Here is a 24889-nt window from a genome sequence, read left to right on the forward strand (position 1 = left end):
CCATTTTCATGGTTTTTTTTATATTCTAGGATTGCCAATAGGTTCATTGGAATAAAGAATTTACACTGCTAAAAAGCAAGATTCTATACTAAAGTTCTGCAGAACCAAAATGAAACTTCATTTAAAAATTAGAGGTGTGATTTAATCACCACACGAATCTTATAACATTGGCATTTCTACACATATATAGGCCACCAAGGAACGACCAGAGTCAGAGGTGAAGCCCAAGAGATTTGGGGGTTTTAAAGCTTTCTGTACACCTTACTAGAATCAAGGCGGCATTCAACTGACACATAAGCCGGAGTTGTTTAAAGGTGATCAACAAGAGAAGCCACGTCCTCGCAGTGAGCTAGCCTGGGGCTTCTATCACTGTCCCACTCAGTCATTCATTCACTGTGCTTCCACTATCTAATCCTCAAAGCAGGAACAACGCGCTTACTTGTGGAACTCACTTCTGTAGAGGATCACTAAACACCAAGGACAATGGTAGCATCTGTGTAATTTGGCTTATGAAATATTTCATGTCATTCATCACACTATCTTTTAATTAAAAGGAAGATAAAGAAAACGCCTTCTACTTTACTAGCATAGAAATCGAACCTCAAAGGAATTACTTGATTTATCCAGGAATATAACTTATAAATAGAAAACCCAGGGCTCAAGTCTTGCTTTTTCAACCACTAAATTTTATGACCCTCCCAATATACTTTATTTCCTCCACAAGATAATAATTAGAGTTATCTGACATGTTAATAAGCTGATACACATGGTGTGGCTGGTATGACTGAACTCTGCTCCTTATGAACAGAGAACTAGTTTTTTTCCACATAGGACACCTGAAATATTGATCCAGAATTTCAGTATCAGAATCTAGCAATCGTCATGAGATGGGGCTGAAAACCATTAATGAATCTATCTTCCCAGCAATTGAAGAGTCTCTTCCTATTCTTTGCAAGCCCCTATGACAAAACCACATTAAGCACTCACCTTTAACTGGCAGCCCACCTTTTCAAAGGCCTTGATAAGGCGGTTGTTATGATACATCATTACTCCAAACTGGTTATGATATTTGCAAGAGAATCCAAATGTGATTTTCACCTGCTTATTCTGAGAAGAAAATCATTAAGGAGACAAACACCAGAGGCTTCAGGAGAAAGATAAGTATTATATTATAGAAAACAAAAAACAAAAGAATGCACCAAATGTCACTGCATGTGAATGGACAAACTTTCTAGAAAGCATTTAAAAACACAAGAAATCTCATGTTCTTCTCTCTCTATCTATCTCTTGGTTTCTCAAAACAAGGTTTCTCTGTGTAGCTTTGGAGCCTTTCCTGGAACTCACTCTGTAGCCCAGGCTGGCCTCAAACTCACAGAGATCCGCCTGCCTCTGCCTGTGCCTCCCGAATGCTGGGATTATGTTTTTTCTTTTGTTTTTTTGTTTGTTTGTTTTGAGACAGGGTTTCTCTGTGAAACTGTCCTGGCTGTACTGGAACTCACTCTGTAGCCCAGGCTGGCCTCCAACTCAGAGATCCGCCTGCCTCTGCCTCTGCCTCCCGAATGCTGGGATTATGTTTTTTTTTGTTTGTTTTTTTTGTTTGTTTGTTTTGAGACAGGGTTTCTCTGTGAAACTGTCCTGGCTGTACTGGAACTCACTTGGTAGCCCAGGCTGGCCTCGAACTCACAGAGATCCCCCTGCCTCTGCCTCCCGAGTGCTGGGATTAAAGGCGTGCGCTACCACTGCTTGCTCTACTTTTTTGGCTGTCACAATGTGAGCTAGCTATTCTGCTCCACCATCTCGTTCTTGCACAATGGACCAAATCTCTGAAAGCATGCACTAAAATAAATCTTTCTTTCCTTAGTTTCTCTTACTAATGGTCACAGAAATGAAAAAAAAAACTTAGTCTCTGTAAACGACAGGCTATGTACATCATATGATATGATAATTGGGTCAGGTACAACAGAAAACATGATACAGTTGGTAAACCAAGTACTCTAATATTTGACTCAAAACAAAAAAAGAAATAAGACAAAACTTTCCCAAATCAATCAAAATTCTCACACTATAAAACTGACATTTTTTTTTTTTTTTTTTTTTTTTTTTTTTTTTTTTTTTTTTTTTGGTTTTTCGAGACAGGGTTTCTCTGTTTAGCTTTGCGCCTTTCCTGGAGCTCACTTGGTAGCCCAGGCTGGCCTCGAACTCACAAAATCCGCCTGCCTCTGCCTCCCGAGTGCTGGGATTAAAGGCGTGCGCCACCACCGCCCGGCTCTAAAAACTGACATTTTAAAGATAGTGACTATCAAATATTTTGTGCTGTACACTTTGAAAATTTTCAGTTTTAGGCTGAGGGTACATTATGGAAGGAAATGCATGAAATTTGTGTGAAGAGCACAGAGAGGAGTAATGGTGGTTTGTTTTTGTTTTTGTTTTGTTTTGTTTTTTGATGACTGAGGAACAAATAAATCAGTATCGATTACCCTTTTCTGCAGTCATCTCAGGAAAATAATTCCAGTGACTGGGGTTTCATTTTAGCCATGCCAACAATGACTCTGTTTAACTAGATTGTCGTATGAGAAGGTAACTGGATTACTAGAAAGGGGGCTGAGAGCAATACAGAATACCTTCACTGAAGTTGGCCTGACAGAAACCCACAACAATAAGAAGCCACACTCAGGAAAGGGACACATCGTAAAACAGAAGTTGGAAAACATGCAGTTAGAGGGGCTCTGCTAAATGTACAGCACTACGATCCTAACCTACATAAGGTGAGTTAGAAACAATTCTCTCACTTGGTAGCTCTGACTCTAAGCTAGGCTTGTCTAGGGATTTAGAAGCAAATTTCCTAGTAGAGACGGCATGTGTTTCCAAAAGGGAAAAAAATCACTGTGAGTAATAACTACACAGTTTATTTTAGATGAGCAATTTCTAATTGTGGCAGTAGGGAAAAAGATGAAGTAAAATAATGTCTTTGATTTTAAAAATGCAGGGAATATGTCTAAAGAGCCAAGAGTTGCATTTCTGATTACTAGAAAATAAAAAAGCAAGTTTTCATAAATACTTGAGTTCTCAGTCTTCTGAAGACTAATTTTTTCCTCAAAATGCCACCAATGAAGATGGTTAATTAGCATAGTTCATTTCCAGATTGTCCCTAGTTTCTGAAATCCACTTACAGCGCAATGAGGGGTAGAAAATGAGCAAGTGCTCTTCTAGGTGGCTGTCATTATGAAAAGTTCCCAGGAAATCCATGTTGAGCTTGCTAGTGATTCATCTCCTCCTAGAAATACCTTCCCTTTCCACTCACTAATTCATATCCAAGTCTAAATCTGGACCTAGTACAACATAAGCTGTAAGATGAACAACTCCAACTAAAAAATTTTAATCAAATGTAATGGGAATATCTATGGATGGGATTCTCAAATCTGGCTGCTCACCGGCATACACTGAGGATTTAAAAACTAATATCTCCATTAAAAAAGATTTCAAAGCCAGGTGTGGCAGCATATAATTGTAATCTTAGCACTCAGGAGGCTGAAGCAAGATATCACCTCAAGTTCAAGGCTAGCCTGTGCTACACAATGTGTTTCAGGCCAGTATGGAATACTGTGAGAGGCCCTGTCTCAAAATAAGTAAATAAATAAGTAAAACAATAGATTTTAAATTTGATTGAGCCAGTCTTCACAATCACATGACTCTTATTTAATAGTCTGCAGTCAGTTTCTTATGAAACCAGTGCATGGACACTTAAAAAATTCCACCTTCAAGGGTAGTGTTTTAGCACACAATTTTGAATTGGAATAAGGCAGGGTTTGGGCTGTGGACCAATAGAGAGATTTACTCCAGAATGAAGTAATCAGCTGCGTGTAAGGATACCGTGAAGGGAGATTTATATATATCATGTTCCACATCAGCAAGGCTCTTAGCAATCATCTGGGTAGTCACTTTCTTTTGTCGCAGAAAAATCTTCATCCGGGGCTTCATATATAGAACACTACAAAATGCCTATAGATTCACGAATGGAAAATTGTTAAGCATATTGCCAATTCTACAGATATCTCCCCAAAACATCACTAGCCAACTGAGCCTAGGCTTGGTCATATATATTTGGCTCAGTTTCTATACTTTTTCACAATACGTTAACTGCCATTTTGAGAGGAAGTGGCTATACTAACTAAACTGCTTCAGTGTAGATGGTGAACATGTATCCCAGCAGAGTATCATCTCTGCATGCCTGCACTTCAGTTCCATATACAATGTTTTCATGTTATAGGAAATTGTACTTCCCACTGTTGAAGGACTATTCTTACTCACTCGTAAGGAATACTCTGTTTCTGGCGGCTGGAAGGTAACACCACTGATGTCTTTTTCTTCAGCATCAAAGTCTGATACCAGGATATCATATTGATCTGTATCAAAGTCCAGCTCAGACTTTCCATCTTTGTTTCTAAGTATAAGAGACAAGCACCAATTTAAAAACTGGCTCCAGTGCACATGGAGGGGGAGGGGGTGAATTAGGACCTAAACAGAAATGAAATATAAGCCAATACTCAGGTGTATGCTGCTTCCCCTGTCTACCACTCCAAAGGAACTATGAACTATGAAATTTGAGGATCACACAATAGCTAAGTTGTTCCTATTCTAAATCAATCTACCCTGTTTCATAGGGTTGGTGATGCGAGGTTCATAAGGAAAGAAAAGAAGGAATATGAAATATCTGTGATCTGATGAGTCGAATGGATGTCAGCTACCCTCAAAGCAAGATCTTAAATATCAGCTTTGTGGGTGCTGCTGAAGATGTTATTAAATACCACTTTTTCCAACTGAATGAACATATTAATCCAAATCAATTTCTGCTGACTTCAGCAGCAAGATATGAACTAATAAGCTACCAGGATTTCTCCATATGTAGTCCTATGTCTTTTCTCCACTAAGACATGGTCTCACTATGTATCCCAGACTGACCTAGAACTTACTATATAGACTAGACTGGTCTCAAACTCAGAGAAATCCACCTACCTCTTCTTCTGAAGTGCTGTGATTAAAGGCATGCACCATAAACAGACACACACAGACACACATGGACACACACTACTACTATCTACTACTACTACTACTACTACAGAACATCATCTATTTTCTAGTCCTTTGAAATATGGAATTATAGTGTCCATATAATAACACTGGTATCCCTTTCATACAGACCTTTCTTATTCTCAGTCTTTCTTGACTACTCAGCTTTCTAAATACTTGAAAGGCTACTTCCCTTCACGATCATAGACAACCTCACCATTCAATATCAGGGGGGAAAAGCATAAAGGATCACCTTTGTTCCTGGGGAAAATATCCTTAAATTTGTTTTTTTTAAAGATGAGTTACAGAGACAATCTCTGTATGAGAACAATAGTCTTCAAAAATTATTCTGGGGAACAGTAGTCCCTAGATATTCTTAAATAAGAAAAAGAGGAATAAAAGTTGTGTGAGCAAATAAAATTGAGAAACCCATAGCCTGTAGAGAACCACCTCAAGCTCTAATGTCAACCTCCTTCACACTCCAAGCTCAAGTTCAGAGTTGCTACACTGAAAACTTACCTTCATTCCCAAAGCTGGCCAGGGGCCATTGTGGCAAGCAGCGTGTATAAAGCCCACACCACAGTAAATTGTAGCCTAGATTTTTCTTGATAACTGTGATTCTTACTATCCTAGCCTACTCTAGTACAAACACTCTGGAGGAGGGCCCTATCTTTCCTGCCCCTCACCTTCACCATCCAAGAAAAAAAAGTCTGGGAAAACATTTTTAAAAAACTGGGATACAGAGAAACCCTGTCTCGGAAAAAAAAAAGAAAGAAAGAAAGAAAAACTGGATACAGTAATACTGTATCACTCTATTAAATATTAGCACGTCAATGTGTCTGAAAATTCTTTCAACAAAACAATATAATAGGCTTTAAGGCAGCTTTATTCAACATTATTTGACCATTCAAGCTCTAAGTATAGCGGAGAAACAATGCACAAAGGAAAAAAGTGTATTTAATAGTGTAAATCATTGAAAATAACACAGCAAAACAGTCCCTGGTTACACAAATTATATCATTAAGGTTTTCCCAATAGGGCATATGATCCCTTCTTACTTTTTATTTTTAGATATAATTACAGTGTATGTATAAACCAGTATTCTTTTAACATATATACTTCACCCAGCTAATTAGAAAAGTGCTTGACATATAGAGAAAAAAATGAACATATTCTCAACTGCTCTATTAAACAGATAAGTAATCATTCAATGCTATATGAAAAGTTTTTAGAGTTTCTGTGTTAAAGCTTTAATACGCTCTTAAATGTATTCTATTTGCCATGCCAAAATTAAAAGATGCATCATAGACTTTCTCTTGAACGTTACATTAACTTTAAAGTTATGATCTTAATACAACTTCATTATAGTTAAAACTGATCTGCTTCAAAGATTTTTATCTATTTCAAGCTACTCTAAGCTACTCTAAAAGTATGACTACAGAATTTATTTTTAAACTATAATGTGTATTTCACTCTAACCTTTCTTATTAATTCATTTTAATTAGCCAATGCATAAAATATCCATCGTCTGCCAATCTTAAAATAATGTCAATGTCCTACAGCCTCGGGCTACGCATATTTTCACCTTATATACACGATCTTATCAATGAGAACCACTATTTCAATAGAATCAAGGACTTTACAGAGAGGTAACTTTCTCAGTATTTATCCAATCTAATCTAGAAAAGAGTATCAAAATTCACTTTGTCATACGATGTTGGCTTATTGGAATCGAACACCCCTGGGATACTATACCTGCGGACGTTCCAAATGAGACCACGGGTGCCTTTTTTCCCTGGGATACTATACCTGCGGACATTCCAAATGAGAACACGGGTGCCTTTTTTCCCTGGGATAGCATCGAACTGAGATAGCAGGTCTTTTTCACTGTTGAAAATTGAGTAGTTCAAGATGGCTTCTAGGCTCGGCAAAGAATCTTCAGTAACAATCATTTTTTGTAAAAAACGTTGTCAAAGAAAATTAGCATCTTATGAGGGTAGTACCAAGAAGTAAAAGTCATAATGAAACTGGCTGGGTCAAATAAAGACATGGAAAAAAAGGAGGATTAGCTGAGAAGAGGAAGAGGATCAGTGGGAGGAGCCAAGAGAGGGTGGGGTAAATATAATACAAACACATTATACACACAAGAATATGACAATGAAAGACATTATTATACAGTTATGTAAATTAATAAGTACTATAAAAAGAGTGTCTTTGGGTTTCCATGTAGACACAAAATCTACACGCAAAGGATGAGCATTACTGCTATAGAAAAAAAAAGGAGTTGGAAAGATGAAAAAGGCTATTTATTCAAACATCAAAGTCAGTTATAATTGCAGAATGCAGTTGCAAAGATGCAATGTAAACAAAGAAAGTATATCATTAAAAAAAGATCAAAGGCCAAAATGTTTAACTATCTGGAAGCAGTCGAGTTCAATTCTTCCTGCCATACTTCTCCCATCAGAAATGAGAGGCCATCCAGGTATATACAAACGAACCATTCTGCTGGCAGATAAACTGGCAAATAGGACACTTCTAGGAGCAGAAACACAAATGCAGTTAGCCTTTATGGGGCAAAGGCCCTGAGAACTTCACCACAGAACAGTGTCTAGCAAAAAGATAATTTTATAAATCAAGCTGTAACAGTGAGAATTTGAACACAGAAAAAAATGTAAACTTCTGCTAATGGCCCACTATTTAAAAAAAATATTCAATAGAGGGACATTTCAGTTACTTTGGAAATGTTTGAATACCTTTTTAAATAAAAAAAAATTTATTTGAAATATAAAATATCAAGTAAGCTGGATTTGACCTGAAGAAGAGGTTCCGCCAAAGTAGTCAGACTAATATTTAATCCATTACTCTCCATTTCTAGGAAGGATATTGCTTTGCTGGCTGAATGGGACAATTGGGACAATGACGGCCTGGGCCTGGATACACTCCAGGTAGGTCTGTGACAGAAGTCCGACAGTGAGAGTATTTCCATTCTTGGTGAAGACAAGAGCATCTTTTCCTAGCCGCATGGAACCCGACTTGAAACCATTACCAAAGACCCCGATGGGACACTGGCTCTTCTTTATTGCTTTATCTGTAAAGCCAAAGCTGAAATTACAGAAGAAAAACGAAATGAGTAAGGTAAAGAGCATCCTAAAACAGTTAGCAGAGAGAATGGTTAGATTATACATGCAGAATAGCAACAAGTTCTGTTTTCACTCTTTTGGGTCCTTCCAGGCAAAACATAGGAAATTACGATTGGGCTATGAGACCAATTTTCCAGTGTGGCTTGTGTGTACTTAACCATTAAGTGGTTCTATATGCCAGAGTCACACTTGGTAAATGAGATGCTCCTACTGGCTAACATAACAGGAGGATCCAGGGAAGGCCTTGCACAGCTGCCTTTCTTGTTTCGCTAGATCCGCCCTGACTGCTCTGAGTTGGGGCGAATACGAAAAGAGTTGCTACCTGGAGAGGGTCAGACAAGTACCAGTGGTGCTAAGTGAGGTACTTGGACTAAGCACCGTCTCATCTGGTCACATCGCCCTCTAAAAATCTAAGAGATCATTTATCTTGACAATTCCAACTCCCCACCCAAAGGAGAACCCTCCTCATTCTAAGGCTCTGTTCCATCTGCTGGGACAGTTCACTGGAGTGCTGCCAAGGGATAAAAATAGGTAGTTCTGCCTGTGGATATCTGCAAACAGCTGCAGCATAAAGTCTCTCTTGTTCTATTAAAGGCCTCTCACTGAGTCACCTCAGCAAACTCCGCAGCCTCCTGTCGTCAGCTTATTCTGAGTCAAAATCCTTCCCTTTCTTATGTTTGCCATTTAGGTACTCAGATACACATCCAAATAACAGAATATAAAAGTATTTAAACATGTGACGCCTACAAAATGATCTCCTTCTTGTATCCTCCACCACCACCACAAATAACACTAATTTTGAGGATTGTGTATCTCCAGATTGCCTGATTTCACAGTGATGTATACTGCCATTAGTTAAACATTTATTGAGGCCCAATGAGTTATGTCTTATGCTAAGCACTGGAGACAAAACTGTTAACACAACCGATATGATTCTTGCCCTCAAACTTATAGCTGACAGGATTTCATGTATTACAGATTAGCTGCTTCTCCAGTATCAGTGAAAGAGACACTGTCTCCACATGGCACAGCTGAGCAGGTTGGTTCTGCCCTTACTCTTTCCAGTGGGAAGAGGGTTCAACTACCTAGTTTCCATTTCCAAAAGACTGTGGTTTTGCGTTTACCACCCACTAAAAGGGACCAGCTTTCAGTTTTCTGTTATAAGATGTTACGTAACAATGTACTGATGTTCCCTAGGTCTCTGTGCATCCTACCAATAAATCTAATGTGAGATGAAAACAATTTTCAGGGAAGTGGTCCTCTGAAAAGAGAACACTGAGTTAACATCATGTTTGGGCCTTAATGATTCCAGGAAGTAAGGCTTACAAGCTGATAAGATTCTGATATTTTCATCCCTCTCATAGAAGAGCTGGCTGGAAAAGACAAGGTCATTAGGAAGACAAAGTTACAGCCTCTGTAAAATACATCAATTATAAAGTAATATTCGATCTTTAATTTAAACTGACTCTAGGATTCACTCTGAGAACTGGAGTGTACTGTTCCTTATCTGTACTCTAGATCTAATGACATATTTAAAATTCAGGGCTCTTCATAAACAGGCCTTTTACCTGCCACATGAAATGAATTGGTATGGTCATCTGGATTTATTTTTTTCTAATATCACAAAACTTTCAATTGAATAGTCAAGGGGAAGTGGTACAACAGGCAAACTGTCAATCTCTTTTCCAGTCCCCTCTAGCGTCTGTCACTATTTCCCCCTCCATGTGAATAGATCCTTGTATTAGCTACCATATGGAGATGGGGGGATGCTGTAAGGTTGAAAAGGTAAGAAACGGGACAGTCAGAACTGGGATGGAAAAGGATAAAAGGAAGCAGAAGAGAAATGGAAGCTCTAGACTTTGTTCTATTACTAACTCTTCCATGAGCTCTAGTTCAGCAGAGGTCCCATGTTAAATTTTCTATTTAACTGCAAATACCTAATGCAAGAGCGCTCACCATACTTTATAATAGAAACATGCAAGTTTATATAGCTTTCTATAGCTCAAATGATTTCAGAAGAGCTATCTTGGCTTAGATGGCTCATCTTCACTAAGTCAATCTTGTTCTATCCTCTCCTGTAACAAATACCATTATTTATACACAAAGGGACTTGCAGACTGGCACTCCCAACGGACTACAAGAACATAGCAATTTCCTCTTGAATACCCTTAAGATGTCAGGAATCTAGATTCTGGAGAGAGAAGTTTAAATTGGGTTGCAGACCAATGAAATATACCTTAACAAAACTCCAGGGAAATACATGAGTAGGTATTTGTGTGTTTATTTCCTGCATATAGTGGTGGTGTAATATGTACTCTAAGTGGCTGAAAGACTGATAAGCAGGCTGTTACTCTCTGGCTGGCTGCTGTTTTGGAGCAGACCTACTATGCTACGTGATTCTGAGCAGAGGCAGTAAAGGCCTTCAATCTGTGGCTTCGTGCTTCTTTTTAATCCTTGTCCTTTTCAAAGAGGCTTTCCACCTTGCTGGAAAAGGCCGCTGAATGGTATATACTGATTCACATACTATCCAAAAAGCCCAAAAGGACAGAACAGTACGCCTTTAAAAAAACTGAATGAAAGATTTTCTTTGATTTAGTTTTGTTCTTCCCCTTGAGGTGCTGGGAGTAAACACAAGGCTTTCACATGCCAGGCAAGGGCTCAGAGAACTACCTATTCAGCGCCGACTTTCCTTTTTTAGTTTAATTTTCATGGGTTTCTGTGTTTATGAAAGAAACTGCTCCTTCAGTTACACACCCTAGTTTATCAGCCTGAAAACAGGAAGAGTAGCATAGTGAGTCACAAAACAGGCACAGGATACCAATAAATGTCAGAGGTCAAACAGAATGGCTATAGGCTTAATACTTTCGCATACTTTGCCCGACTTCTATTATTTTTTCCAAATACAAAATAAATGTCATAAAATGAAAAATAGAAAAAATACTTTATATAGTAATAATATTCAAAACTACCTCTAAAGTTTAGAGTGTTTTTTTTTCTTCAAAAATTGGAGTGGGCTAGGGCTATAGAGACCAGACAGAACAGTACTTGCTGGTCGTGTGCAAGGCATTGCTAGAAAAATAATTGTGGGAAGTGAAGTCTTGGGTTGTATTGATTAGACTAAATGATCTCCTTTAAATAAATGATCTCTTTTAGCTAATTCACATTTATTTTGAGACAATCACAAGTAAAATCCAGAATATACACTACATTAAGTACTCATTAACAGAGTTTTTTAAAATTAAGTTTTTTTTGTTTTTTTGTTTTTTTTGGTTTTCCAAGACAGGGTTTCTCTGTGTAGCTTTGCACCTTTTCCTGGAACTCACTTGGTAGCCCAGGCTGGCCTCGAACTCACAGAGATCCGCCCGCCTCTGCCTCCCAAGTGCTGGGATTAAAGGCGTGCGCCACCACCGCCCAGCCTAAAATTAAGTTTTAAATATAAAAAACAAATGCTCTGTGAAAATCAGTGGGAAATATATTTTGTGTGACAAGAAAAAAATGATATGGCTATAGAAGTTTCTGCCTATTTGGCTTCTTTGGGAAGGGCCCAAATTTTGAATGGATGATACTGATCCTTCATATTTTGTTTCAAATGTCTCAGTAGGCAAAGGCACGTCCACCAAGACTGAAGGCCCGAGTTCAATCCAAAAATCACGTGACAGAAGGAGAGTGCCAACCACTGAAAGCTGTCCTCTGCATTCCACACACAGGCACCCTCCCACACACACACACATAAATGTGTGTAAGTTATTTCTTTGTGTCGTTTTTAAAAAATTCACAGGCTAGACTAAATTTCTTCTGTCAACTGTTCTCAAAGAAATTGCACTTTTTCCTACCACTTACCTCTGGGTGGAAGAGCCTACTTATCCGTAGCAGTAGCCAACTTCTTTTTTGCTATACTGTCAACACTTCTAGAGCAAAGATCATATCCATCTAGATTACCACTGGCTTCAGATTCATTCATTCATTCATCCATTCATTTGGTAAGAATTTGCTGAATGAATGAATTTGGAAACTTCATTGTTGTGTTTAATTTTGTGTTTAATCACAAAACTTGTTGTGATTATTCTTTAAAAAAAGATTTTATTGATTTTTATTTTATGTAAATAGGTGTTTTACCGCATGCATGTCTGCATATCACATGCATACAGTGCCCACAGAGGCAAGAAAAGGGTGTCAGGTCCCCTGGAACTGGAGTTAAAGACAGTTGTGAGCCACCATGTGGGTGCTGGGAATTGAACCCAAGTCCTCTGGAAGAGCAGCCAGCTCTTAAACACTGAGCCATCTCTTGGGGCCCTGAAATTATTTTCAAATCATTCTCTTTTTCCCTTCATTCTTATATCTGTCTCAACATATATAGTTGCACAGAACAAAATGGAAGGTGTTTATGTTTGCTAGACCTACTGTTTGATGCCCATGTAACTGGGATAAGGTGTTTTGGGTGAAGTCAGTAAGGTGATCAGCAGGAGCTATGGAGGTGGCTCAGTGAGTAAGCTGGTTGATGTGAGAGCAAGAGGACCTGAGTTTGGGTCTCCAGCACCCGCAGGAAACCCTATACTGGACAGAGCATGCCTGTAACCCCATCATCGAGGAGGTGGAAACAGGGATATGTGGGGATTGCTGGCAAGCTAGTCTAGCTGAAGGTAAACTCCAGGTTCAATGGGAGACCCTGTTTGGGACAAAAAGGTGGAGAGTAATCGAGGAAGGCATCTGACATCAACCTCTGGCTTTCACACATGGACATGCATGTGCATAAAGATACACAAAATACAAAAACATGTACATACACATAAAGACATATAAAAACAGGTGACCAGCAATTTTAGAGAAATGTTTTAATACAGAATTAGACATAAATAGTATAATTTTATCCTATCTAAATTGTCTTCTTTTTAGTATGTATTATTAATGTCAGGGTATAAAACTGATGCTGTGGATCATAAATCAAACCAACTCTCTAGCTCTACATCCACCACATACTGGATATATATTCTAGAGCTTTCCCTGAGTTTTTGTTTGCTCTGTTTTACTTTGGCAAAGCTTCGTGGCACAGAGAATCCTAGAACTCTCAATACCTCTAGCTTTTTCTCCCAAGTGCTTGGATTACAGGCATGCACTACCATACCTGACACTCAAATATTCTTCTAACTAAGAGAGACTAGGGCTGGAGAGGTAGCTCACTGGTGAAGCACACCAGCTGTTCTTCCAAAGGATCTAGGTTCAATTCCTAGCACACATACGGCAGCTCACAGCTTTCTGTAGGTCCTGCTCCAGGGTATCTGAGACATACACATGTAGTCAAAACATGCATACACATAAAACAAAATTTTTTTTTTAAAAAAAGAAAGACTAAAGTAAAAGATATACAGACTTCTGGGTAGTAAAACACGACCTCTTACTTTGACCAAATTTCATTTGTTTCTTTGAAGGAACAAAGGGAGGCCCTATAAACAGCTACTAATTCAGAAAACTTTCCAATAAAACTACAACACAATGCAATTTGTTTTCCGTTTGGGGGATCCTGGGCCCTTTCCCTTCTCGTCAGCCCTGCTCCATTGTTGCCCACGTTTTACACGCTCTAGTTCAGGAAGCACATGGAGAGTTAACAACCACATCTGCTAAAAAGGAAAAAAAGGAGGAAAGGGCTGAAGAAACCCCCAGCTTGCACCAAGTGATACGGGAAGACAATAAAGCACAAACATTCTCAACCACCAACGTTGAAAAATAATTACATGAACTCGCTAGGGCAGTATGAATTTATCTTCAGCTTCGCTGGTTAGAAAACATCCCCTCTGACCTCCACAGCTCTACGGTAAAACCTTCCAAGATTACGGATGGGAATGTCTTCTATTTACCTCTCATAGGGTTTCTTTATGCTCAGGCACCTTCGCAGTTCTAACCTATGAGTCATCCCAACTCCAGTACTTGTGACTTAATGAGTTTAGGTGAGTTATGAACTGGAGAAGGTTGCAGATAAATGAAGAAATTCAGGTTGTTATTTAGACCATTTTCTCTTCTTGAACTGCCATTCCCTACTCCCTACCCTTTCTCACCTTGTTAAATTTGACTCATCCTTTACACCTCGATGTGAACAGCATTCTAACTAGGAGACCTTTACAGACCTCTGAGGTCAGATTGGGCTCTGCTGTGTACTTACCCCATGCATCTCATACTTTCCTATTTTTATGTGTAGAGTATTTTATTATGGTTACCTGCTTTAATTATCTGATTGCCAGCTAGATTCTAAGTTCCATGGAGGCAGAAATACTGTCTGCTTCACAATCAGTGTCTTGACACTAAGATATACTTAATAAATATCCATAGGGTAAATAGAGGTAAGTTAAAACATCACAGACAAGTTACAGTGCCTTAAATAAAGTTTGTGAAGTAAAGATAATGAAATAGAATAAAGATATTTTTACCTGAGCATCCGGTGGAGTTTGTGAGGTGTCATCCCACATCCATCATCAGTAAAGGTCAAACAAGGTTTATTCTTGACTTCCTCGACATCTATAAAGACGGTCCTGGCAGATACATCTGGATCTACAGCATTATCTGCAAAAGGTAGAAATCTGTGATACCAGAACCCCTGCCTTCCAATAATCTATCAAAATCTCCAGTTCAGTACTAACATACTTAAAAATTTGTCTTGAATTCCTTCCTAGGGATATCCCAGAAGCAAGGAGGCATTAACAGTGGTGCATTTACTGAGTTATGGAGAACAGCGGGCATGATGGCAGATGGAGCCGTGAAGCTGATTCCTAGGTCTCACATAATGGATGATCCTGCAATCTGACTTTCTCCTTACAAAAGTCAGGGTCTATGGGAAAATGAACTATTTGCAAAGCATTTTGCTTTGATTTGGCTTTCCTCCCTCTCGCCTCTCAGCCATTTTACAGCTTGTGAACACAGTAAAAGGTGTATAAAGTGAACAAGTTGAAACAGCAGTTTGGGTAAAAAAAAAATGGGTATCTTATACACATTACTTTTTCTTTGTGAAAAAATTATCTTCTGCTTTTGATATCTGGTCTCCATAGCAAGTTCTAGGATAGCCAGAGATACATATTACAGAGACTCTGTCTACACACACACACACACACACACACACACACACACACAGACGCGCACACACACACACACACAGAGAGAGGGGGGTTGCTATCCCTGTTTATAGTTATAAAGACCTCAAGGAGTCAGAGGTTAAAATTAAAACATTTAATTGCCTGCTTAAATCCCAGCGATGGCAGCAGGTTTAGAGAGAAATAGTGATTCTGCTGCTTTTCTCTGTGTTAAATGTGAGGCTGTCTAGCCCTTGAAATGGAGAACTGAATTAATGTAGAAAACTGCATAGAAATTTCCATTGTTCCTCAAGTACATTTTCACAAACAGCTAATTATTTTCAAACTTAACCATATTAAATGTGTCATGTCCTCCATGATAGAGAGTACCACTATCTGAAAGGCCACATCTATCACCATAGGTACCAGTTTACACAATCATTAACTGATGTGGATTACTAGTCTTGTTAGGGTTCGCTAGCCCTGTTAGAAGTACATTCTATACAAATGTTGGATAGTACTATTGTTTGGATATGGTTTGTCCCCTAAAGGCTTATGTGCTGGAAACTGTCTCTGGTGTGGTGAAGAGACTGCAGAACCTTTAAGAAGCAAAGTCTAGTACAAGATAATTAGGTCACTGAAGATGCTACCTTGGAAGGGACTAACACTGTTACATCTGAAAGGACTGAATTAGTTTCCACTAAAATGGGTTGTTTCAATCCAAGGCCACCCTGTGTGTTTGGCTCCTTCTGTACATGTCCAGCTCTGTTTTGACTTCTCTGGTACATTATGATGCCTTGTGATGCAGCTAGGGGGCCCTTTCAGGGATGCTGGCATGATGCCATTTGGACGTTCCAGGCACCAGAATCATGATTCAAATAAACTTTTTTATTTACCATGAGTTTTGCTTGGGCATTTTGATATAGTGACATAAAATGGACTCACACAGCTAGGTACCTAAATCATTTCTATTTCTACTAGTTTTTTTTTTAATAAACAGAGACTTTCCTTTCTATATATTCTTCCTTTTCTCTCTGACATTCTATATGGCTTTACTGTACCATAGAGGTGGGCTTAGATAGCCACGTGGAGTCCTGGTCATATACTTGCATCAATACTGTTGATAAAATCATGTCATTTCTCCATTGGGAACATCTCTTACAATCAAAACAAGCATTACACTGACTCAAATACACATTTTTAACAATATAATTATCAGTATCAGTTACAACCACTTGGATGCGTGGAATGTCTGCCAAAAAAAATGAGACACAGATTAATTTCAAGTGGCACAACAGTCATTGATAAAACTGTCACTGGCTGCAATCTGAAAAAAAATCTGGACAGCTCCAGAAAGGGTTATGAGGCTTACTATAGTCAAGCTATAAAATCCAAGTGGGACCTAAGCCCCATATAAATGTGGGAATAGTACTGGGGCTACATTTGAGCAGAGGTTACAGGCTGGTAAGCAAAGGTAGCATTAACAGAAACGCAGTTTGTTACTTTGTAAGAGGCTGGGTTTTTTTTTTTTTTTTTTTTTTTTTTGCTCCCTTAATCAGAAGGACCTAGCATTTTACATCTGTCAGCATTCAGGAAATTTTACTTGGCATGCACACTCTTATCAGTCACTCCTGCTGGTAGACAGCCAAAGCCATTGAGACCAATACAACCTGTCAACCAGCTGGATAGCATTTATACATGGAAAATGATGCATATCAGGGACTTTTTCCTAATACTTTATGGACCTTCACAATTCAAACACACAATACATGCTGACTCCAATTACACACATGTATACTGGGACATGAAATGTATCAGTTTATGGGCCTCTAACAAAATCATTTCTATTTTTTCTCTCTAATGAAACTTTGGGCCACACCTGACTAGGTTGTTTTTATTTGTTTGTTTTATAGGAGTGTACCAAAGAATCTGAAGAGAGGCAGTTCATGAGTTACATAGTGGCTGTCTGCAGCAGTCAGACATGAGCTGAGGGTTCATGAAGGACAGAGAATATGGGGCCCAAGAGAGGTCAGAGTCAGACGGAGCATCAGGGAAACTGAGATCAGTGGGCATGGACTGGCAAACGGAGCTTTGCACTTACTTTCTGGTTCCATGTGGCCTTTCATGAGGCCTCAACAGCTGAAAGTATAGCAACATCATCAGTCCATGGATGAACCTCCATGGTGCTAACTGTCAGACAAGCAGTTTCAACCCTACCCCTTGTTGTTCAGCACTGTAAGAATAGGCCAACATGTAGACTATCCTATCACATCTCAGGGAACCGATCTTCGAGCCCAGTCCAGCCCATTTAGACCATGAACAGATATAAGAGAACCCTCCCTCCTTTACCTAGTCGCTAGGTGAGAGCTGCCCTACCTTCATTTGTCTAGTTTGGATTCACAATTCCATACACTAACAGTCTTACCTCTCCTGTCTTGGTTTGTGCCATCCCTCAGTGAGAGGGTCCTAGCTCCACCTTGCCTTTGGCTACCAAGTTACCAAGGACATGAGAATCCTTATAGCCTAAGCCGTTTCACACTCACCCTCTACATGATTCCTTGTCTTCCCTCCGCCCCCCCCCCCTCGCTGAGACAGGGTTTCTCTGTGAAACAGTCCTGGCTATCCTGGAACTCACTCTGTAGACCAGGCTGGCCTCAAACTCACAAAGATCTTCTTGGCTCTGTCTCCCGAGTGCTGGGATTAAAGGTGTGCGCCACCACCGCCCGGCTGATTCCTTGTCTTTTAAAACAAATTCTGTACCTGAAGACACATATCAGAACCTGGCAGTGGCAGTGGCAGAGAAGGAGAGCCTAACAAATCGGTCAGTGACAAGAGAGATAAAGAATGGGAGACTGCTTTGAAATAGTATTTCACAAGCCTCCTATCTGTTCCTGCTCCAGTATGTGGATGTCCTGCAAGGTTGCCAGGGACAGGCTATTGCACTACAAGGCGATTTACAAATAGGTAGAAGTATAAAAGTAAGGCCATCATCTTTGGTCACAATGCTATTCTTACACACACACACACACACACACACACACACACACACAGTTTCTACATTCAAATGGCAACTATGACTTGAGTTGGAGCTCAATGGAATACTTGCCTGGCATGTGTGAAACCGTGAGTTTGATTCCTATTTAAAAAGTCATTTTTATGGGGCTAAAGAGATGGCTCAATGGTTAAGACCAATTGCCACTCTTGCAGAGGATCCTGGTTTGGTTCCCAGTACCCACATGGCGGTTCACAAGTGTCTACAATTCCCGTTCCAAGGGATCTGACACAGTCTTCTAGTCTCTTTGGGCACCGCCCTCATGCGTGTGGTACATTTACATACATGGTAAAACACTCATCCACATAAAAAAACAAAACTTTTTTAAAGCTATTTTTAATCTCTCTCTTTCTGCCCTATACACCCTCAGGTTCTATTACATCTTGCTTTTTCTACTCTTAGTAATTTTTCTTAACGAACAGGGTTTATCCCCTGTCATCTGTATTACTGCAAGAGCTTCCTAACAATCTTTAAAATCCACATCTCTCTTCTCCAACTCCATTCCTGTAAGATCAACCACCCCAAAGCAGAGCTCTAACCATGAATTCTCCTTGTCAGGCCAGCAGGTCAAATGTCAAGCCTCCCAGTCACATCCTGGTTCCAGCTCACCTTTCTAACCTCATTTCCTACTTGGAATTTGAAGTAAAATGAACCGTGTTTGCGCCCTGAATCTGCCACTTACTAGGCCTATGACCTTAGAAAGGTACCAAACCTCTGTTTACTCATCTTTGAAAGAAAAAAATACTAATTTCCAAGGATAAAGCTACAAGGATATTTTTGAAAACGCTTTATAAATTCTTTTTTTAAATTTTATTTTGTAATTTAATTTAATTTTACATATCAGCCACAGATTCCCTTGTCCTCCACCCTCCCATCCCCCCAGCCCCGCCTTCCCCCAGGCCACCACCCATTCCCACCTCCTGCAAGGCAAGGACTCCCTAGGGGATTCAACTCAACCTGGTAGATTCAGTTCAGGCAGGTCCAGTCCCCTCCTCCAGGCAGAGCAAAGTGTCCCTGCATAAGCCGCACGTTCCAAACAGCCAGCTCATGCACTGAGGACAGGTCCAGGTCCCACTGCCTGGGGGCCTCCTGAACAGTTCAAGCTAATCAATAAATTCTTTAAAAGTGTATAGTTTCGACTGTTTGTAAACTCCGTGCTCTAATTAAATTCAAGGACCTATAAGATATTCTTCATGCTTTTGTTCATCCACTTGTTCCTTTTGAGTGGAAGTGGAATGTGCCCCCCCCCCGCGCCCCCCTCCCCCGCTCACCATATCCGCGTCTCAACCCTTCAAATCTCTGCTCAAATGTCCCCTCCTCCACAAAGCCTTTTCTGACCCCTCTGTTCCTGATAAACTTAAGTCGCTCCTCTTCTGTCTCCTACAGCACTCATGTACATCTCTGCTCATACATCACTCCCTACATGGTTGGTACAGAAACTGTAAACCTTTTCACATGGTCTGTCACACCTATTAATAATGTGGATCTGGAGTCTATCCATTTTCTACCTATCTCGGTTCCTTTGTGCATAATGGGCGTTTAATACATGTTTATCAAATGAGTGATCCCCTAAAAATTAATTCAGAAGTAGAGAAAACCGCTGAAGGAAAAGCCAAAATGGAAGTTTTGGATTACCAGTTAACACTCTGATGTTCCTTTTCCCTATTAATATTTGTGACTTGGTTTTTAAAAAAAATCTCTGTATATGTATGTATATAATATACCCATATTTGAATTCATGATAGTAATCTTAGGCCAGGTCTATTTTTTTTAATTTCATGCTTTAAAAAAATCATACAGTGAGCTGAGTGTAGTGGCACATGACCGTAATCCTCGCATTAGAAGGCAGACACAGACAGATCTCCGTGTGCTGAAGGGTAGCCTGATCTACACAGCAAATTTCAGCTCAGCTTAGCTACGTAGTGAGACCCTGTCTCAAAAAACCAAAAAAAAAAAAAAAAAAAAAGAAAAAAGAAAAACAAAAGAAAATCATATAAAGTCATTGATGTAGCTTAGTGGCAGAGCACTTGCTTAGCATTCATGAGGCTCTGGGTTCAATTCCTAGCATCACACACACAAAAAAGGAAAAAGACAAATTATGTATTTCAAAATTAAATTACAAATTGAAAATGCTGTCAAATAAGCTACATGCATATAGATCTCATTCCACTATTCGAAGGTTCACTGTAGACATACTGAAAACCCTAAAAGATTCTGAGTCGCCTCAGCCTGGAAATTCAAACTATATCAATGCCGCTCTCCTCCTGAACTTTCTAGATTGCAATCAGTAACCTACTATATAACATTTTGGGTTATAGCCAAACTAATCATCCAAATTCTCCATCACCTTCCAAATAACTCTTCTGGCTCTTCCCATCCCTCACCGACATCATTACAAAAACAAGTCTCATGGCATGGCCACAGCGATGGCTTACGTACCCACTGGGGTTCGTTCATTCATGTAGCTTCGAAGCCATTTTCAAGATTTTTGTTCTGTGCTAACTAGCCCCATAAATCTGTCTCCCTTTTTCGGGTTTTTGAAATATTTATAATGTGCTTGCTTTGTGTGCTGCTGAATTTTGTGCAGAACTGCTTTTCTTCTTCGCTTTCATGAAGAGAACGTTACTGCAGAAGCTGATGCAGTCAGCTCCAAGGAATCAACCGAAAATGCTTTTTAAGCAAGCACCGGTGCACCCAGAGGTTAAGTCCTTAAGTCCTCCGGATTCATTCCAGCGGTGTGAGGGCGCTCGTGGACTACGGACCCAGCCCTCTGCAGTCTCAGGGAGCCAAATGCACTCGTGTCATCATCTCTTAAGAGATGTCCCATCATTCCTAGACTTTGTCTCTAAAGTTAAAGAAGTCGTTTCCAGATCTTTCCAACGACTCTACACGGTCCTCTGCACTGTTCCTTCGCCAGCTTGGGGCCCTCTGTCGGCCGCCAGCCGCCGTCGAACCCAACCGCCTCGGGGCCCGATATTTTTATGCATTGCTTTTTGATTATTAACTAAGAATCCTAAAGTGACTGGAACATCACGAACCAGACAGAACAACGGCTCAGGGTCCCTACCAAACTCTTCATACACACCTCGCTTCCTGGGTTTTCTGGGCGAGATCTAGTCCCCACCCACCCACCCCAACCACCAGCACGAGAGAACACGGTGGCCGAGGCCCCCCAGGCCGCCCCGGGCGGACCCGCCCCACGCGCCTCGTGCATTCCTCTCGCGTCCACCGCACCACGCTGGCACCGCTGCCCCTGGCTTGCGACCCGCGGCCCCGGCCCGCCCTCGCCACTCACCTAGCAGCTCCGCGATGGCACTGAAGGGTCGCGTGTGACTGCAGGAGTTGCTCTGGAGGTAGCGGGGGCTCATCTGGGGGCGAGAGAAGGTCCGGTCCCGCGTGAGGCCTCGGCCCGCCGGGCCCATCCCGCGCGCCCCCCGCAGCCCCGGGGACCCGCGCACGCTCGCGGGAGTCCGTCCCCTCGGGGGCCCCCCAGACCTACCGTGCTCAGGCGGATCCCGAAGGCCTGCGGGACGCTGCCCGGCCGGGCCAGTCCGCCGCCCGGCGCGCCGGGGCCCACGGGGGCCCCCCGGTACAGGAGCATTTTTTTGGCCGCCAGGATACTCGTTTGCCGCTGCCGGACCCTTCGGCCGGCTGTCCCGCACTAGATCGAGCTGTCCCCCGACTCGCAGCTGGCGGTGGCCGTCCCGGACTGGCCCTCCCTGGTTCCCACTCGCAGCTGGCGGAGGCGGGGCGCGCTGCAGCCACCTGTCCTCAGCGGGAGGGGTAAAGCCGGAGAAGCCCAGCGTCTGCCCCGCCTTGTCAGCACCTCTCCTGACCCACGGACTGCCGGGGCTGCCCCACGGCCGTACAGAAATATGGCGATCTCCTGACAGACGCTCCTCCATCCCCGCCCCTAATTAATTCTTGGCGTTTGCCATAGGCCAGACGGCCGAGCGGGAAAAGCGCGAGGGGAGGGGGGGATGGCGGTGCGTGGGGAGGGGCGGGAATGTGGCAAGAGGAGGGAGAGCGTGCATGGGATTTCTGGAGTCCCACTTAGGCTGCATGACTAACAGGCAGGATAAGACAAGTCTTTCAAGTTTGAAGGACTGCAGTTTTGCTATCTGGGAAGATAGCAGACTGGAGCCAAGGGAAATCATTCCAAAAGCTGCTTCGAAAGTGTATGGAAGCACCCGGAACTTTCTAGAATGCAATTGGCAAACTGCCTACCAATCCTTCAAGCATGCAGGGCGATTTTATAAAAGGAGAAACTGAATTTACTTACTGCAAAATAGGGGATTGATTAAGTTATAGAATACATAAATTAATATACAATTTTGTGCGTTTGCACACTTGTGGTTGCACAGTGAGCGCACCACTTACATTTTAAGGCCAGACACTGAAATCTGGTGTCTCTGTGGCTGCGGTTACAAAGTTGCACTACCATGCTCATGCTTGCACAGCAAACACTTTACCCAATGAGCCACACCCAAGCCCCCAATTTTTTATTTTAAAAAGTTTTTGTTACTGCACTTCATTATTTTGTGTGTGTGTTTGAGTGTCTGTGTCTGTGTGCTCATGTAAGATGAGCACACAATTGTCAGGAGTAGGTTTTCACCTTCCTCCATGTCATGGGGGTTTAGGGATCGAACTCAGGTGGTTAGGCCTTGGTGGCAAGCACCACTGAGCCATTTCACCTGGCCCAATATTCAACTTTTAAAGGACAAGCCTGTTGTAGATGAATCTACATTTACATATGCTGTGTTGATCAAATGAGGATGGTTCATATACTTATTTTTTTCATATGGTGTTAGAATCAAACCCAGGTTTGATTAAGGGCACACCAGGTAAGTAACCGACCACCAAGCTGCATCCCTCATTCCTTTTTCTGCGTGTGTGTACGTGTGCTTGGGGGGGGGGAAGCCATACATTGTGTGTCTTCTTCATTTACTCCCCACCTTATCTTTTGCATCTGAAGCTCATCAATTTACCTAGACTGCCTAGGCCGTGTGCTCCAGGGATCTACTCCTGGCTACCCCTACCACCTCCCCACTGGGTTTACAGACACTTTCATGTGGGTGCTGGGGATCTGAACTCTCGTCCTCAGGCTGTGTGGCAAGTGCTTTACCAGCTAAGCTATTAGTGCTCTCCAGCCTCCATTTGCATGTGTTCATGTGAGGAGGTTTCGTGTGTATGAGTGCGTGCGTGCGTGCTTGTGGGGTGTGTGTGTGTGTGTGTGTGTGTGTGTGGTGTGTGTGTGTGTGTAAGCCAGAGGTCAACTTTACCTTGTTTTTTTTTTTTTCTTTTTTTGAGACAGGGCCTTTCAGTGGCCTAGAATTCACTAAGTTTAGGATGACTAGCCTGTGATCTGCCTGTTTGTGTCTCCCCAGTGTCTCGAGGATTACAAGAGGACACGGACCCTGGTTTTTGTTTGTCTGTTTGATTTTAGAGGATTGAACTTAGGTCCTTCTCCTTGCACAGCAAGCACTTTCTTAACTGACCCCTTTGTTTTCTTTCGCGACAGACTCATTAGTCAGCTCGGGCAGGTCTCTATCTCTCTATCTTCCTTCCTGAGCCTGTGCTTGGACGTAGGGGAGGGCCACCATGCCCAGCACTACATTTATCTCTTGTTTGTGATGAAAACACTTTGAAAAGTCCAGCTATTTAGAAATTTATAGTGCTTTATTGCTCACCACAGACTCCTTATTGTTTGGTAGCCTACCGGAACTTATTCCAACTACATACCTGCCGCCCCATTTCTGCCGACGATTGCCTCTCTCAACTACCTCCCAGGTACCTGTTTTTGGACTTAAGTTGAATGTAAAATTCAGCCATTGTGACTAGTACTGCAATAAACGTGGAAGTGCAGATGTCTCCTCTACAGCGATTTCATTCTGTGGTAATACTGTGTTTAAATTTTTTATTTAAATTTTTTGAGGAAGCGCCATACACTTTTTCATAATGTGTCTACTAATCTGCATCCCCACCAACAGTTTATCAAGCTTTCCTTTTCTCCACACCCATACCAGCAATTGTTATATTTATCATGTTGTCATTCTAATTACAGTGAGGTGTCATCTCACTGTGATTTTCATTTTCATTTTAGTTGTACTGAGATTTTTCTGTTCATGTGTACTGAGATCGGACCTGGGGCATCACGCCCCATCACACTTCCACCGAACTATCTTCAGCTTCCTTTTTACCTTTTATTTTGAGATAGGGTCTCACTGAGGTGCTCAGGCTGCCCTTGAAATGACTTTGCAGCCCAAGGAGGTTGAATATGCAGCCATCCTTCCTCAGTATTCCAAGTAGCTGCGATTACAGGCCTGTGCCATCAAGCCCTGAGGAGCATTTTCAAATAACTTATGGGCTTTTTGTTGTTGTTTTTTCGAGACAGGGTTTCTCTCTGTAGCTTTGTGCCTTTCCTGGAACTCACTTGGTAGCCCAGGCTGGCCTCGAACTCACAGAGATCTGCCTGGCTCTGCCTCCCGAGTGCTTTTTTTTTTTTTTTTTTTTTTTTTTTTTTTTTTTTTTAGAAATTGACTTCCCCCTATAAGTCTCAGGAAACTGGGTAAGAG

At 41.4% G+C, this 24889-nt stretch overlaps 1 protein-coding gene across 2 annotated transcripts in view; it reads right to left on the reverse strand.

Annotated features, from left to right (window-relative positions):
• Morc4 (MORC family CW-type zinc finger 4) overlaps positions 1-22215 on the reverse strand; it is a 55560-nt gene extending 33345 nt beyond the window's left edge. For both annotated transcript variants that reach the window (XM_028895126.2, XM_028895125.2), the window contains exons 1-8: positions 21814-22215; positions 21610-21682; positions 14627-14759; positions 7952-8169; positions 6877-7024; positions 4309-4441; positions 3871-3999; positions 988-1107 (exon numbers count right to left, since the gene is read on the reverse strand). In XM_028895126.2, coding sequence (XP_028750959.1) covers positions 988-1107; positions 3871-3999; positions 4309-4441; positions 6877-7024; positions 7952-8169; positions 14627-14759; positions 21610-21682; positions 21814-21915 — 1056 coding nt within the window. In that variant the 5' untranslated portion in view covers positions 21916-22215. The remainder of the gene's footprint in view (positions 1-987; positions 1108-3870; positions 4000-4308; positions 4442-6876; positions 7025-7951; positions 8170-14626; positions 14760-21609; positions 21683-21813) is intronic.
• Positions 22216-24889: the final 2674 nt, after the last annotated feature.

This window comes from Peromyscus leucopus, chromosome X (assembly GCF_004664715.2).
Source record: "Peromyscus leucopus breed LL Stock chromosome X, UCI_PerLeu_2.1, whole genome shotgun sequence".
In the NCBI taxonomy this organism is placed as follows: domain Eukaryota; kingdom Metazoa; phylum Chordata; class Mammalia; order Rodentia; family Cricetidae; genus Peromyscus; species Peromyscus leucopus.